This window comes from Pieris napi, chromosome 2 (genome assembly GCF_905475465.1).
Source record: "Pieris napi chromosome 2, ilPieNapi1.2, whole genome shotgun sequence".
In the NCBI taxonomy this organism is placed as follows: Eukaryota; Metazoa; Arthropoda; class Insecta; order Lepidoptera; family Pieridae; genus Pieris; species Pieris napi.
Window position 1 is genome coordinate 584,824 of NC_062235.1, and position 17,023 is coordinate 601,846.

Below are 17,023 nucleotides of genomic sequence, written 5' to 3' on the forward strand. Positions count from 1 at the left end.
ATATTGGTATTAAAAATAGGTGTTCAATGTCGGAATACTGCAAGCGGATTCGAATGTGGTTCGTGTCCTTCAGGCATGGAAGGAGATGGCAGGAGATGTAGACCGTTGACCTGTGATAGACGACCATGCTCACAAAGTAAGTTAACCGATTCATATAAAATATGGTAACATACGTTTTTAACTAAAATAAATCAGTGCCGCTAAAACCTCTTTAGGTCTGGTCCTCAGATTTCTCAATCTGTTTCATGATCATTTTTTAAATGTAATAGGCAAGTAGGTGATCAGCCTCCTGTGCCTGACACACACCGTCGACTTTTTGGGTCTAAGACATGTCGGTTTCATCACGATGTTTTCCTTCAACGTTCGAGCGAATGTTAAATGCGCACATAGAAAGAAAGTCCATTGGTGCACAGCCGGGGATCGAACCTACGACCTCAGGGATGAAGTCGTACGCTGAAGCCACTAGGCCAACACTGCTCATTTGTTCTTAAATATACTAGAAAAATATTTGTGTAATTGAAATACATCAGACGTATCAAAATTATTTAATTTTAATTTAATATTATAATCACGTTTTAAACATTCGTGTGCATTTTGGGATTTCAATATTAAATAAATAATTAAAATGTGGGTGGGTCCGAGGGACGAATAGCGTACACATTTATAAGTAGGTAGATGGTCAGCTCAGCAGTAGCAGTCCTATCCTAATATTTTCGTGTTGTTCCCACGAGAATGTAAGTGCGTGCTCCTATTTCACCATGCCTCCTTCTGATAGAGGACAAGTATTTTTTTAATATTCTTTTTTAGTAATTAACTATTAATTACTTAAAATGTCATATGGAACATGGTTTAATGGTTGCAGCTCCTTACAAACATTGTGTAAAACAAAAAACTTGGCGATTGAAAAGAGTGGCGGAGAGTTTATTGCCAGTTCTTCTCGTCCGTTCTACGCCCGTGATTTGAGAACTGGCAGTAAACGTAAAATTAGGAGCATTTAATATGTATTTCTTTATTGACGTTCATAAGTGTACATTGTGTTACCTAAATTAATGATTTTAAATTTGAATTTCAATAAACCAAGAGTACCTTGTTGCCTGAAGAGCTACAGCACAGGATAAATTCCTTACAAATAAACAGTTAAGAGAAAAAAATACAATCGAACGATACAAAAACGAAACTAAAACATAAACAGAGAGTATGCGTAATATAAAAAGAAAACTTTTGGAAGCATTAGCCGGGGTTAGATGCATAGGTGCATATTTTTATCATCCTATTATACATACGGAGACACACCTGACTTAGTAAACTCAAACTCAGAATATCTTTATTCATATAGGTAAACAAGTACTCTTATCAAAGTCATACAAGAAGTTAAATTAATTGTAAATTTACATTTACTACCAGTTCGCAAGTCAAGGGCGTAGAGCGGGTAAGAAGAACTGGCAAGAAACTTTCCGCCACTCATTTTAATCGCCAAGTATTGAGTCAAACAAATTGTTTGAACTGGAGCAAATCAATCCCAAGGATTAGGATATTTTAAGTATTCGTCAAATTTATAAAAAGCTTTATTGATTAATTTACGTGTAACGAGGGCTTTGAATTTATTAAGTGATAATTCTCAATTTCGCTTGGGAGTTTGTTGTAAAAACGAATACAATTTCCATATAAGAAGTGGTTTATATTCTGGAGCCTGGTTGGTCGTATACTCGCATTAGTTCTATTTCGCGTATTATACTGGTGAAAGTCACCATTTGTTTTAAAACCCGGGACAGTAAACATTACCTGTAGCTAAATTCATTAAATATGTATGTTAAGTAGTCAGATAGGAAGGTCTTAGCTTTATACTGGAGATGTCTGATAAATTTCTTTTGTATGAGTTCTATATATATCATTCCTACAAATGGCATCATTATTTAATTCATATTTTATGCATAAATAATTAAAGTTAAAATGTATGTAACTCATTGATATTCGTTTAGCGGAGTTCTGCGTCGATTCGGAACAAGGTTTCCGTTGTGAGCGGTGTCCAGGAAGACAAACAAGTGACGGACAGACTTGCCGGACGCCTTGTAGTTCCAACCCATGCTTCGGAGGGCGTAAGTTAATTTAATAACTTAAAACTATACTATAATTATATTTGTCTTAAAAGGAATTTGACGGTATTTTTTTAACGTTTGCTTTTACGAGTTTTCTAGTTTTATCTCAGTTTATGGCTGGTCGATTTTGTAAATATATCTGGTTAAATGATAGGTTATGTAGCTACACCCATATCTTTGGCTACTAAACATTACGTTGATGGCATACCCTGAATTGCGCTAACAAAGGTTTTCCGACCGCTGTATAGAATCTCGACCATAGGGCCTTCGGACTAGGCAGTGGTTGGACTGGTCGACAATCTTCTCTTTAGATCAGGGGAAGAGCTGTACCACCCTTCCTCTACAGTAACTCAAGGAAAATGAGCGCTAAGAAATAATTAAAAAAATATTACGTTTGTTCGCTACATGTAAAAATGCTAATTTTATTATTTGTTATATTAGTATATATATTATCTTATGTTGCTGGTACGATAGAAAATCGATTATTTTCTAAACTAGTCTTTATTAATTAATTACCGTATTAAACCACCATCGCAGCGTAAACCGAATTTCACAGGAAGAATGAATACTTTAGCGTTATTAAAGAACTAAGTATTTAGGCTAGACTTTTAACTTTTAGGCTTTTAAGGTTTGGAATCGATATTTAACACTAGAAAAATGATAGAGGGCTCGAGAGTGCGCTGCCAGCCGTTTAAAAATTGATACGCTCTTTTCTTGAAAGACCCTGAGTTGGAAATACTTCGACATCCATAGTCCTGACAGAGTCAGTACTTAGAGTAAAGACGGGTCGCAATAGAAGCTTTTTATGCCTAATTTATTAATAACACATTTATGTAGGTGTCCAGTGCCAAGATATGCCTGATGGAGGATACCGATGTGGCTCCTGTCCTGCAGGATTCACAGGAAATGGGGAACAGTGTGTCAGGATAACTTGTAGACAGATATCGTGTTTCCAAGGTACATAATTTTAATCAAACCTTTCCTCAAACATAATTTGTATAATTAATTCGGTGCGTTGTATAGAATATTATAAGTTAATTTTGATTTTATTAAATAATTGTTAACTTCGCTACTAGATGGCGTTACTAAGCCAGCCCAACTAGAACTAGTCTTCCAATTACCCTGCTGGGCTCAGCAACTCATAGTAGATCAGTGTTTCCCAACGTTTTTTGTGCCATGCCCCACCTTAGCCTTTTAGAAATGCTTATGTCCCCCGTAGTACACGTAATAAGAAACTTAATTATAGGTTTTAGGAAGAAATCACTAGGAAGTAACGAAACACAGTAAGTAAATTTTCAATATTTTCATTATTGATTACGTCGAGTCCATTTTCGAATTGTCCCTTAACAAAAAAAAAAATTGCCCCCGATGGGGCGTGAATCCCACGTTGGGACACACTGCAAAGATATACTGTCCTATTAATAGACGAGGACTACTGACACCATTTTTGTTGCCATGGTTCCGATGCTTTAGAAAAAAAACATTTTTTTATAGTACATTTAGACTAAAAATTGTATTGTTAGTAGTATATAAGCATCCAATGCAATAAACCATTGAAAAATTTGCCAGGTGTGGAATGCCAAGAGACAGCTTCTGGTCCCAGGTGTGGTTCCTGTCCTGGTGGTTATATGGGTGATGGTCAAAGGTGCCAACACCTCTGTGACACAAGGAACCCTTGTGGGGAACGACGATGCATACCAACGCCTTCTACGCCATTTTATGAATGTGAAGGATGCCCGAAGGGGTATGAATGGAATGGTGAGTATGCCATGTCGATTTAATGCCTTTTTAATGATAAATGATAAATGATTTATTTCTGTAAGTAGGTTTTAACAAACACTTTTACACGTCAAACATTTTTTTATTTAAACTAGATGAGATCGACGTTTCCTATCTGACTACTCTGAGAAGAAACGCCGAAACAAACTCAGAGGTCACAGTCTCTTTTAAAGTCCAGACATAACAAGATTATGTGAAGACTGCAGTCTGAAATGGTCTTTTGAGGAAAGAACCACACAGATTGAGTGGACCTGTCAAGTCCATAGACAAGACATTTGAGTAGGCTGAGAAAATCATACAATAAATACAAAACAATGATCCACGTAGTCTTCACATTCACAATAATTAAAAATAGTAAAAGTACAAAGTAAATATTCATTTCATTGTACATAGAGTATGTAAAAAGTTATTTAAATCAACATTAATTGTGTAAATTTGATTCACTAAGTACGGAAGTGATACTGTTCATAGGGACATATATGAACTGTACTTTCTAAAATATCCTACGTATTATTATGTATTGTTCAACAGACATTTAGGAATATATAGTAAAAATTAGTTCTAGTAGTGACCCTTGTAGAAAAGACCTAAAGAAATTAATTTTAAAAGCTCAATACACCAATTTTGTACACACAGTTTAGCAGAGCCCTTACTCTTTAACTTCCAATAATGATCCATATCTCAATAATGAGTTATGAGATATTTCGAGTACTACTTACGTCCGAGATGCATCCGAAAAATGGGAATACCCATACCAATGTTTCATATCCAATAGGATATTACTGAGTACAGGAGAAGTTCCTTTAATAGTGGAATGGATTTGATTTGGGCTTTACAAATGGAATACGCATCTGTAAAAAGTCAGTGGTGCTACAATCGTTCTAGGTCTAGGCCTCAGATTTATATTTATTTATATAGGCCTGTATTATATTTCATGATCATTTATCAATCTAATAGGCAAGAGAGTGATTACGTGAGCCTCAACTTTTTGGGTTTAAGGCAAGCCGGTTTCCTCACGATGTTTTCCTTTACCGTTCGAGCGAATGTTAAATGCGCACACAAAAAGAAAGTCCATTGGTGCACTGTCGATCGAACCTACGACCTCAGAGAGTCGCACGCTGAAGCCACTAGGCCAACACTGCTCTGATACAAATTTTACCTATTAGATTTGCTAAATTTGACGGCAACTCGAAGCGTTTTGCCAATACATAATATTTGAAAAGCGCTTCAATTTGTATGTAATAAAATTAAATTTTCCAAGCGATTTCTACCTTTAGGGGACAGGTGCCAACATATTTGTGAGACTAGACGACCTTGTGGTGAAAGGCGCTGTATTCCCACATCTTCTAGCGCTTTCTATGAATGCGAGGGTTGTCCTCAGGGGTATGAATGGAATGGTAATTATTTACTTAACTATGATTTATTTTATTTAGTAATCAAACCTATATCTTTATTAGTAATCATATATATACAGTATTTACAATTTTCTTAAACTACATAGTATTAAAAAAAAATTATTAAAAAGAAAATTAAAACAAATTTAACAAACTAAACATATATTATTTAATTTAAAGAAATTAGAGCTGTTTTTCGGTGGAGCTAGGAAGGAGATTTGAGATTTACTTTTTAATATGAGACTATATTTCAAAATGAATACTACAACATTCAACAAAAGTTCGGTTTTTAATAACAATCTCTTATAAAAAGTCAGTGTTCTTAATTAAATAAATAATAATATTTACTATTTCTACAGTATTAATGTAATAACTAATAAGGAATATAATTTACTTTCAATTAGGGGACAGTCAAAGATGCCAAAGCATTTGCGACTTCAGGCGTCCGTGCGGAGAAAGGAGATGTACTCCTAAGACCTCGAATCCTTTCTACGAGTGTGAGGGATGTCCGCTGGGATATGAGTGGAATGGTAAGTGGAACAGCAATTTCCAGCAAATCATTATTTATTTCAGGGTAACGACAAAACATTTCAGAGACGCTGTGTGTTTGTGAACAATAATAATAAATAGTTTATTTGCAAAGGAAGAGGTAAATTCAGATTAATTATTTATAAATAAAATGGTACAATCAGTCATATAGGCATGCAAATGTCATATTAATTATCATGATATCATAATAATAAGAATTGTTTAGTTGTTTATAATTGTTGTCAAATAAAAAAAAAGGCGATTAAAAAGAGTGGCGGAGAGTTTATTGCCAGTCTTCTCTTCCGTTCTAAGCCCTAGATTTGAGAAAGGGCAGTCAATGTAAAATTAATGTTTTTTTGTGCTTTTAATGTTTATTTCTTTTTTGACGTTCATAAGTGTACATTGTTTTACCTATATGAATAAATATTTTTGACTAGACTTTGGCAAAACTTATGGTCTAAATACTCTCCCACGCTATAGCACCTTGCTTTTATAAATTTAATCACCTTCTTTTTCGCTCTTCTTTTGTTTTGTTCACCTAGATACGTGTTTGCGTGTTTTTCCCACAGTAATATAAGCGCACGCTCCTATTACACCGTGCCATACTGATAGAAGAAATGTATGGTTTTCTTATTTTTTTATTTTATTTTACTTACGTAAATAATAAACGGTTTTAACATGTCATAATGAGCATTATGTTATTCCTGCAAACATTCTGTAAAAAAATGGCGATTTAAAAGAGTGACGGAGAGTTTATTGCCAGTTCTTCTCGTCTTTCCTACGCCTTTGATTTGAGAACTGGCAGTAAATGTAAATTTAGACTCATAATTTTTTTACTCATGTTCATAAGATATTTATATTTATTCTTAAAAAACTCAACGGTCATTGTTCTTTAACCCGGAATTTATATTATTATTGTCAATATTTGGTCAGGATTTAATTTAACTCGCAATGTATAAGGATTTATCGATGTATCGGAAAAATGGGACGACAGCATCAATATGTTTAATCATGTAAATCTCGATTTTTGGGTACACACATTAGGGTAACATATTGTAAATGAATTCGCGCGTTGAAGAGAAAATTTAGATTCGATGTGTTTTCGATATAAGCTAAGCCAAAGCGCTGTCGTTCTTTTTTCTTGAATATTATAATATATGTACAGTAGAATTATATATTATATAAAGATGTAACTAAGATGTGGATAAATAAAGGCTTTTTATTATGTTCCAACTCAGTCCAAATTTGTCTTGTTTTTAAGATATGGAAAGCCACAAACGGGATGTTAATATGTACTCAGGGTAATAATGACAGATATGGTGCTTAACGGTAGCAACCCCTTAGAATGTCGACAGTGAAGTCTTTTGTAATCATAACGGTAAAAACAGAAACAAAAGTCACAGAGTTTCACAGAACTTTACAAATACATACATACGCCATACTTTCAACTGTGTGTTGAACGTCTTTTTTGTGTATTTAGTATTTATAAAAATGCTATAAAATATTATTAATGATCTTACAGGTTACGCTTGCATAGACATGGATGAGTGTGATCTCATTCGACCATGCGACGAGATGGTGTCATGCAGCAATGTCGACGGCGGCTTCATTTGTGGACCCTGTCCTCCAGGGTTTGAAGGTAGCTCTGGATGGAGAGGATCTGGAGATGATAGGAGGAGGGAGCATTGCGTGGATATTGATGAGTGCGCTGATGGAAGGGAGCCGTGTCCTAAAGGACGGCTTTGTGTTAATACTTTGGTTAGTATGGCTTTGAGATTTTTCTTTCTACTATAAAAAACCCAAGGAGGAGATTTGGCTAACTTTAACTTTGTAATGATCGCTGTCAAGTCGCAAATATTTTTCTGGTATTTTAAATATTGTATGAGTAACGAAATAAAATTTCTAGCGATAACGAGGATAAGTAATTACAGATCCAGCTATGATCAAAATTTTAATATAACTGAAGTTCTTTGAGCTACTTTACATTTACAACACATACAAAACAATAGTAACATAGAAAAACAACACAACATCAAACAGTAATAGATTAAAATATTTACTAAAATACTATTTCTTACAGTATAGGAACTGACATGAAGCAGGACTTTTCTCAGTTCTCTCAACGGACAATTAAAATTTAATTGAAATTATTTCTATACATTGTGTGTACCCACCCATTTCGAGAAGTTAGTTTTCACTCAGGGTAAGAATAGTAACGGCGGTCGATGCCACCTCTTAGCGTACCATCAGGCACCTTGAGACCTAGTTATATTTATACACCTAGTTATATACAAGCAATTGATGTCAAGTACGTAAGAAGTCTGTTTAGGTCCTAGTTTACATATTTTGTGGCACTATAACCTGTTTAATTAATATTTCTCTTATTCATATTTTTACGTCCAAATTAAAATCCACTGTTGTTCAGGGTTCTTTTACGTGTGTGCCATGCGGGGGTCACTTCTACGTAAACACCTCGCGACCATGCATCGACGTTGGAGATTTGGTACAACGCTGTGACCCGGCTAGGTGTCGTCGCTTTAACGCAGTCTGTGGATATGGGCAGACCTGTGTTTGTGCGGTGAGTACATAGTTCATAGTAGTTGTAGTGGTACTATGGATCAATTAGTCCCCATATGTATAATTTCTACTTTTAATCAAGCATTATCAAGATCCATACAATTGCACAAAAGCATTTGTGAATATCAGTTTATCGTCTAAGTGTGTTTGTTCTGTTTCCTTTGTGTTTATTTACTTTGGGGTTTCTTATTCGGGACTGTTACATTATTGTTCTTTTACTCAGATTGCATAGCACACGAAAGTGAGTGCAGCTACAGGTGACCTGATTTTACTGACAGTGGTCCGCTGTGCTTGACATTTGTGCAAACACTGCACAATAATATATTAAATTACATATGTTTTAGACTGGCTGGGCCGGTAACGGAACAGTATGCGGCCCCGATCGTGATATAGACGGATATCCGGATCACCAGTTGCCTTGCAATGAAATACACTGCAAGGCTGACAATTGCCCGGATGTTTCCAACTCCGGGCAAGAAGATGCGGATAAAGATGGGATTGGAGACTCGTGTGACCCAGATGCTGATGGTGATGGAATACCTAACATTCCAGTAAGTACCTAACATTCATGTAGTAAACATGTTTTAAAGAAATCATTGCACAAACGTAAATATAAAAACTAAATTTTTTACATTAATTTTTGTCTTATATTTAATAAACCCTGTTAAGAAATGTCTTGACTAAAGAAGGATTAAGTAAAAGAAATATAACCCATTTCTGCATACGTTCTTGTATAAATGCTACATTAAATTGATCACTATGTTGTAAAAAATCTACTTCTTTATTTGCTTTTTATATCTGGATTTAACTAAGAAACAATCATTTCATAGGATAACTGTCCTTTAATACCAAATCCGGATCAACAAGACCGTGATGACGATCGCAGTGATAAGAGAGGAGATGCGTGTGATAACTGTCCCAGAAGGTTTAACCCGGGACAAGAAGATGCAGACAGGGATGGGTTGGGAGATGTGTGTGACCCAGATATGGACAATGATGGTAAATCTAAAAATGTATAATACGTAAGAAAACCTTTTTGGACTCAACTTATTTTACAAGAAGAACCCGGTAGACACAATAAAATCTACCACTTAGTCACTGAAATATATCAATAAAAATGATAGGAAACAGTTCAGTCGTATGTAGTGTATTTGTTTGGGTTTTCAAACAGATTTTTAAGGGCCGATTACTGTCTACCTGCTGAAAAGATAAAATATACTAGTAGTATAACTTCACGTTTTTTCTTCAGGAATTTTGAATGAAAATGACAACTGCCCACGAGTGTACAACCCACAGCAAGAAGACATGGATGGTGACTATATCGGAGATCTTTGCGACAATTGTCCAAGGGTGAGGAATCCTCAACAGGACGATGCTGATAAAGACAATGTCGGAGACGCGTGTGATAGCGATGTTGATAGAGATCAGTAAGTATAAAGTGATTTTAGCTAAACATTTGTCAATGGCTTCCGTACTATTGATCTGAACCCCTTCACGGGTAAAGGCCTCCTCCAGCCTTTTCCAAATATCCAAGGCTTTCTTTCTCAAGTTGCTTCCTGCAACTCTTCTACATCCTCAGTACACTTTTTTAGGGCGCCCTATTCTCCTTATTCCCCTTCGTAATTTCCATGAAAAGAACTATATGATCACTGACACAGAAATATGTTCTAGTAGAACACGACAATAGTATTTAAAAGTCATATAGATCAGAATTTCACTTCAAAACTTTATTTAGTTTTGTTAGAAATTGCATTATAGTAAAAGAGAAATTCTCTCACAAAACATGAAAATAATTTTGATATTAATTCTTTTTGTGTTTAGGGATGGTATCCAAGATGGCCTGGACAATTGTCCCAACCTGGCCAACAGTGATCAACAGGATGTCGACAATGATGGCAAGGGTGACGCATGTGACGATGATATTGACGGAGATGGAATTCCTAACCTGGAAGACAATTGTCCTTTAGTGCACAATCCGGATCAACTCGATACTAACGGTTAGTTTGATAAAACTATTGACTGCAGAGTCTAAGAAATTCTTGAGCATCGTACGAACAAGTATTACAAAGAAAGTAAGAAAAAACGTTTATTTGATTAAGGCACGTTACGCACACAGTAAAAACACAATCAATTTGATCAAAAATGGGTCTAACTCAGTTTTAAGTTGCTGCACCAGCAACACTGGATTTCTTGCAACTTGCACTAAACATAACACAATTTTTAACAATTAGAATAAAAAACAAAATTATTCATAATCTAAAAAAAAACAATATCTAAATAAAACAAACAATTATGAGACTTCTTCTAAGTCATAGACTGCTGCCTTGCTAGTGATAACTCTCCATTGGAGACAAATTATGAGACAATGCAACTAGATTCCCAACCAGACTGACATTTCAAAAAATAACTTTTACATTTTATTTCGAAAGAGGTAATGCTTGGATGTTGGGTATTGCAGGTGGCTAACAGAAGATAAAAAAAATCCATTAGTTAGAACGCACTACTTCAGAGTTGACTAGGATCCTCGATGTTTCAAACTATAATAAAATAAACTATAATAACTACTATATATACTATAAATAACTATAATAATGTGAAGCGAAACACTACCTACTTTATATTTATTTGAGAGAATTTTATACTTTATTTGAATTTAAACAGAAGCGATCTTCAAATATTTTTTTTGTGTTTTCAATATGAGACGTAATTTGCAGGAGATGGAATTGGAAACACATGCGATAATGATAACGATGGTGACAAAGTTACAAATGACTTAGACAATTGCCCGAACAATTCCAAAATATTCCGCACTGATTTTCGGTAAGTTATTTTAAATACACTGCCATTGCTATGTTTATCTGCATTAACAAATGTGGATGACGCAGAAATTAATCGTCCACGTACAGGACTTGAAACTGAATGAGAAGTGACAAATTTTTAGGAACTACATGACGGTCCGCTTGGACCCTGAGGGTACGTCACAGCAGGACCCTAACTGGGAGATAGCTAACGAAGGAGCTGAAATTATTCAGACACTCAATTCAGACCCTGGTTTGGCCGTTGGCTTCGAGAACTTCGGCGGCGTTGATTTTGAAGGAACATTGTTCGTTGATTCGCAGATTGATGACGATTACGTTGGATTTATATTTGGGTAAGTCTTCATAAAAAAAAGTGTACTGATATGAAACTAAATATTGATTAGATTTTCAAATAATGATAACACATTTTAATCCCATTTATTTAGATTTAGAGCGTTGTTACCCTTGTAGCTTCAGCGTCCAATTTTAAGTCTAAGTTGCTAGATTCGACTCCCGGATGTGCAGTAATTAAATATCTATCTATTTAACACTTTCTTAACAAGTCGACTTAAGTCGACGGTGTGTCAGAAGGCTGGTCACTATTTGCCTATTAGAGAAAATAAATGTTCACAAACAAACAGAAACAGAATTTTGAGGCCCAGATCTTAATAAATAGATTAGTAAAGTAAAAAAATAGGTTAGTTTTATAATCAATTATCAATACAACATAACACTCCACTACCTGAAGGAACTAGCAACTTAGATGAAAATTGTTCATGAAGATAGATTTATATGAAACAAACAAAAAAGATTGGTTTGTTTCATATAAAAGCACGCGAAACGTCGGATAAATTTAAAATTATGTCAAATAGTTGTAAATTTATAATAATACATAACTTTAATCCGGAAAAAAGCGTTTTTCTTTAAAAAAGATTTGTTAGTTTTTTAGCTTCTGATTTAATCTAATATCAGCTATTAATAAATCTAGATATCAAAACAACAAACGCTTCTACGTTGTAATGTGGAAGAAGTACACGCAGACCTATTGGCAGACGACGCCCTTCCGAGCGGTCGCCGAACCAGGAATACAATTGAAGCTCGTCAATTCAAAGACGGGACCCGGAAAAACTTTGAGGAATGCTCTCTGGAATACGGAATCTACTTCCGATCAAGTGAGATTTTTTACTGACTTCAGAATTTTAAAAACGGGGTTTTATCAAATCTCCGATAGTTTTGAGTTCAAATTCCTTCGATTCAAAGTTCTTATGTTAATTGAAATATTCGATTCATTTCTAAATATTCCAAAAACATGTTCTTTTTGTGTGAATATTCTTTATTCTTAGAGCAGTGTTGGCCGAGTGGCTTCAGCGTGCGACTCCTCCCTGAGGTTTTGATCCCTGAGTTCGTAAGTTCGATCCCCGGCTCTGCCCAAATTGACTTTCCGTCTATATGCGCATTCACTCGATCGGTAAAGGAAAACTTCGTGAGGAAACCGGCTTGCCTGATCAGTCCTTGCCTATAAGACATCATGAAACAGACTCAGAAATCTGAGGCCCAGACACAGCCCTAAAATGACTGTAGCCACTGATTTAATTTATTTTTTATATTAGAAGAGAACGCGTTCATTTTCTTAAATCAATTAATAAAATAATACAAGCTCCCATATTTGCTGTTTTTTGCTCTAGCATCCTCCAAAATAACGAAATATTTATACGATGTTCATTATATATTTTAAGTATGTTCTATGTTTAATATATATTTTACACTGACATTTCAAACAATATTTCAGAGTTTAAACTAACTGAAATGTATCAGTCTCATTATCAATAATGGTCATGATATTGCCTTATTGCTTGGTTATAAATCATCATCCTTAATCATAATTAATATGATAAGGATATTTTCGGAGTAGTTGTCGCCCGGGACTGGCGGGAGACGCCACGCCTTTTAAGCAAATAAAGTCCCTTTTAAGAAAAAGCTAGGGTATTATATATACTTTTAGGCTACTATATAGGAGTCCTAAAATAAATAAAAAGAGGGTTGCGGAACCTTATCAGCCGGCTATAACTGAAGATATTTCCAGGTAACTCTCCTCTGGAAAGACCCGCGCAATGTCGGTTGGCGTGAGAAGACAGCGTACAGATGGCGATTGCTTCACAGACCAAAAATAGGTCTTATACGTCTAAAAATATACGAAAATAACCGTCTCGTGGCTGATTCTGGAAATGTTTACGACTTTACTTTGAAAGGAGGAAGATTGGGGGTGTTCTGTTTCTCGCAGGAGATGATCATCTGGTCCAATCTGGTTTATAGGTGCAACGGTAAGTTTGTTGTATTTTTAAATATATGAGGATCAAAGTCCATAACTATCCATCTCACCGGCCTGAAGAAAACTTTAACTTTGGAGCCTTTAATACAAAGTCATAATAATCATTTATTCATGTAGGTAACTCATTGTACACTTATGAACGTCAAAAAAGAAATATACATTAAATGCTTCTAATTTTACATTTACTGCTAGTTCTCAAATCAAGGGCGTAGAACGGGCGAAGAACTGGCAATAAACTCTATATATAATGGGCCCTCTTGATTTGTCTTGACGCAGTAGAAAAAGTTTTGTTCCTAACTCAAGAAAATTCAATCAGTGACTTTAGTTCAAGCGTGCTGGTTTTATCTGAAGAAAGGAGATATATTCTCCCCATATGACTACAATAAGCGAATAAACTCTAGTAATTTAATATTAATTTTCAGATAAAATACCGTCGAATATAGTGTCCGAACTACCAACGAGGCTGCTGAAGAAACTGGAAGTAGACCATGATTTTATTTACACGTAATTGTGAAACAAAGCTTTGGTACAGTAATAAATGTTAGTGAAAATTAAAAAATATTAAGTTTAAGTCTAGAACTAATCAACGCATACGCTTTTAAGATTGCATTTTAATTATATTAGCATTAAAGAAATAACTAACTGTAAACAATTTCGCAATTTCCTTTGAAGATTTTGAGGTGTTTTTTAATATGTATAATTAAACAAAAATAACGCTTATAAGGCAGCTCTTACCCTAAACCTTAAATGATATTCTTTAAGTACAACTCGCGCCACAAAAGTTGAGATTCATGCCCGATGATTTGCGTCGTCGTTTCAGGCTTTCAGCCTGTATTATCCTCTGTTGGACATTGCTCTCTCCCCTAAATTTCCAGTACGACCGGTTTCCCGCGCTTTGCTTCCAACTCCACCCTCACCAGGTCATCATTCCACCTGGTTTGAGGCCGTCCAACGCTTCGCCATCTGTTACTTGGCCTCCATTCCAGGACGTCTTTGCCCTATCGGCCATTCTTTCTTCGGGAAAAGTTTCATTAAATATCACTATAGCAAAATAGGATACAAAAACAGAAGAAGAATCTTTTGTTACGCGAAATACTAAGAATTTTCATTTCGCTTATGAAAAGTTTCAGAAAGTTTAATGTAAATTTTATAATATTTGCATTTTGTAAGGTTTGCAGTAGTTTTGTATATGGTAAAAGGTCGAGGTTTAGCAGGGTTCATTCTTCGTGGCGTGACTTACCTTTAATGTAAATAAATTCCTTATATTGTGTAATTTGTGACAGATGAGCCTGTTTTAACTTTACGTGTTAATTAAATGATATTAATATAATTTCGTTTTATTTATAAACTGAATACGATTTAGATAAAAACAACAACAAATTGAACACATAATTTACGTTTAGCTAAGACTCGACCCTATACCTAAGAGGTGACCCTTAATTACTTATTTTTTGTTTCAATTAAATATAGTTTTGTTGTTATCTAGTTAGTTACAACGATAATAACGGAACATTTGAATCCTGACTTATTGATGGTATTGGTATTTGTACAAAACAATAACAACTATACCCAGTTCAATTTCCCGGTGTAGTATCTCCCCTACAACTGGTATTTAAAAGAACTGGAACAAAGAGACCGAGGACATTTATATTGCTCTATTTATTTATTTAAAAATTGCGTTAGCCGAGGTTCGATTTAATTAAAATAAAATTGAGGGGAACTTGCAAAGCAATTAATTAATCAAACAATTGAAATATTTCTGAGGCAGTTATTACACTAACCTTTATGATACAAATATATAAATATAAATGGTACCGGAGGCTCACCTCAGTTAAAACTGGCCATGTAATAGCTTCACGAGGACCAGGAGTTTAAAACCCCACCCACTTTCTAACTCGAGACCTCACGATCACGTCTTACAATAAGCTTGTTACTTTGTTTACCGATTGTAGGTTTTGCAGGAAAAATATTCAAAAGAAAATTAAATTATCTTTCGTTCAAGATGCCGCTTTCATATATAAAGGTTTGATCATAATACAAAACGTTTCATAAAAATGGAGATCAGCAATTTGTTCTGCGTGAGGTTGAGATCGAAAAGGCTTTAATATGACAGTTACTAAAAATGAGAATATTTCAGAGCCCCGAGTAAATGAAAAAAAGTGATTCTTCTAAAGTGCGACTTTGAAGAAATAAGTTTTGGTAGCTCTAAGTAAACATACTATTTCACCGTGATCAAATGGCGGAGCTTTCTAGCTTTGCATGGTGACTGCGTCTCTAAAATAACTTTTGTTTTAAAAAACAACTAAACGCTAGATTGATTTACTTATTTATTGTATACAAATTAGAAAAAAATTGAAGTTACAATAGTGTGGTGGAAGCATAAACTGGACACAGTTTTTCTGTATAGTACTTATATACTAAGACCAATCATATAGATAATATAAAATTATAATGAATATATTGCGCGTTATACGGCACAAACCCATAGGTAACCGATGCAAAAATTCAAATGGATTTTTGTATAGGTGTACTAATTAATATAATTTATTATTATCCATTATCTATTGTTCTTTGTTTTATGTAGTGTTTTTTTAATTTTATATTGGTTTTTCATTAAATCATTACAAAGTGAAGTTGGTAGCCAGTTTGTTAAATTTGGAATAACATAGTCTAATGTTGTTTTCCCATATAGATTATTATCGTTTGAGTAATAATAATTAGGTTTTTTTAAATTTCTACGTGTTGAATAATGAATTTTAAGTACTTTTAAAATACGCATTTATATTGCGAATAATTGGTCTAGATAACATAAGTATTGCATTTCTTTCCATAGCTTAGAAGTCCATGTTATAATTAATGGATTCGGCCATTACTTTTTGGCCAGTTATTTTTTATTGCAGTGAATTTGGCTGGTAACGGTCTTAGCCTCTCACACACAGAGTTCATGTGCATTTTCCAGGACATTCGGTCATCTATGTTTAGCCCGAGGTACCTACTTTGAATTGTGTACTGATTCTAAGGCGCTATAGTTGTTGATGGGGTTCGAGTTATTAGGATAAATAGGAATTTTTGGTAGAAATAAAAAACCAAATAATATTACAAATATATTTATTGTACCGTTGTACATACATTTGTATAACACAGACATTATCACTTAAGAAACTATTTGTACACTAGTAAGGAATCCCAATAAGGATTTGATTGAAATTAGATCTTGTGCTAAAGCAAAGTTAGGAATTAAAGTACGTAAGTTTGTGCTTCGCCGATAACAGAACTATAGCGATAATACTGTATGTATCAAGCGAAAGGCATATTTAGTCATAAACCAGTACTGTATCTTTAGGTAGTGTAGTATATAACTTTTCCAAACCCTGCAAAGTATAAAATATAATTTTACATACAACCAAATAACAACCATTATAACTGATAAAGTATTATTAGGCAGGCATTACAAAAAAGTTAACTCGATAAAACATTTTGTAGTGAACAAATCATGTGTAAGAAAAAATTTCATCCCTAAGA

The 17,023-nt window shown here is 34.5% G+C and overlaps 1 protein-coding gene across 3 annotated transcripts in view; it reads left to right on the forward strand.

Annotated features, from left to right (window-relative positions):
* The window catches only part of LOC125058637 (cartilage oligomeric matrix protein), a 29,855-nt gene extending 15,027 nt beyond the window's left edge, over positions 1 to 14,828 (forward strand). For 2 of the 3 annotated variants that reach the window (XM_047662760.1, XM_047662767.1), the window contains exons 7-23: positions 20 to 136; positions 1,980 to 2,096; positions 2,934 to 3,053; positions 3,666 to 3,854; positions 5,153 to 5,272; positions 5,674 to 5,799; positions 7,320 to 7,555; positions 8,223 to 8,375; positions 8,719 to 8,925; positions 9,205 to 9,373; positions 9,624 to 9,801; positions 10,196 to 10,371; positions 11,089 to 11,194; positions 11,316 to 11,525; positions 12,161 to 12,344; positions 13,256 to 13,493; positions 13,924 to 14,828. In XM_047662760.1, the coding sequence (XP_047518716.1) occupies positions 20 to 136; positions 1,980 to 2,096; positions 2,934 to 3,053; positions 3,666 to 3,854; positions 5,153 to 5,272; positions 5,674 to 5,799; positions 7,320 to 7,555; positions 8,223 to 8,375; positions 8,719 to 8,925; positions 9,205 to 9,373; positions 9,624 to 9,801; positions 10,196 to 10,371; positions 11,089 to 11,194; positions 11,316 to 11,525; positions 12,161 to 12,344; positions 13,256 to 13,493; positions 13,924 to 14,009 (2,732 nt within the window). In that variant the 3' untranslated portion in view covers positions 14,010 to 14,828. The remainder of the gene's footprint in view (positions 1 to 19; positions 137 to 1,979; positions 2,097 to 2,933; positions 3,054 to 3,665; positions 3,855 to 5,152; positions 5,273 to 5,673; positions 5,800 to 7,319; positions 7,556 to 8,222; positions 8,376 to 8,718; positions 8,926 to 9,204; positions 9,374 to 9,623; positions 9,802 to 10,195; positions 10,372 to 11,088; positions 11,195 to 11,315; positions 11,526 to 12,160; positions 12,345 to 13,255; positions 13,494 to 13,923) is intronic. The other variant, XM_047662771.1, reaches the window with a different exon arrangement.
* Positions 14,829 to 17,023: the final 2,195 nt, after the last annotated feature.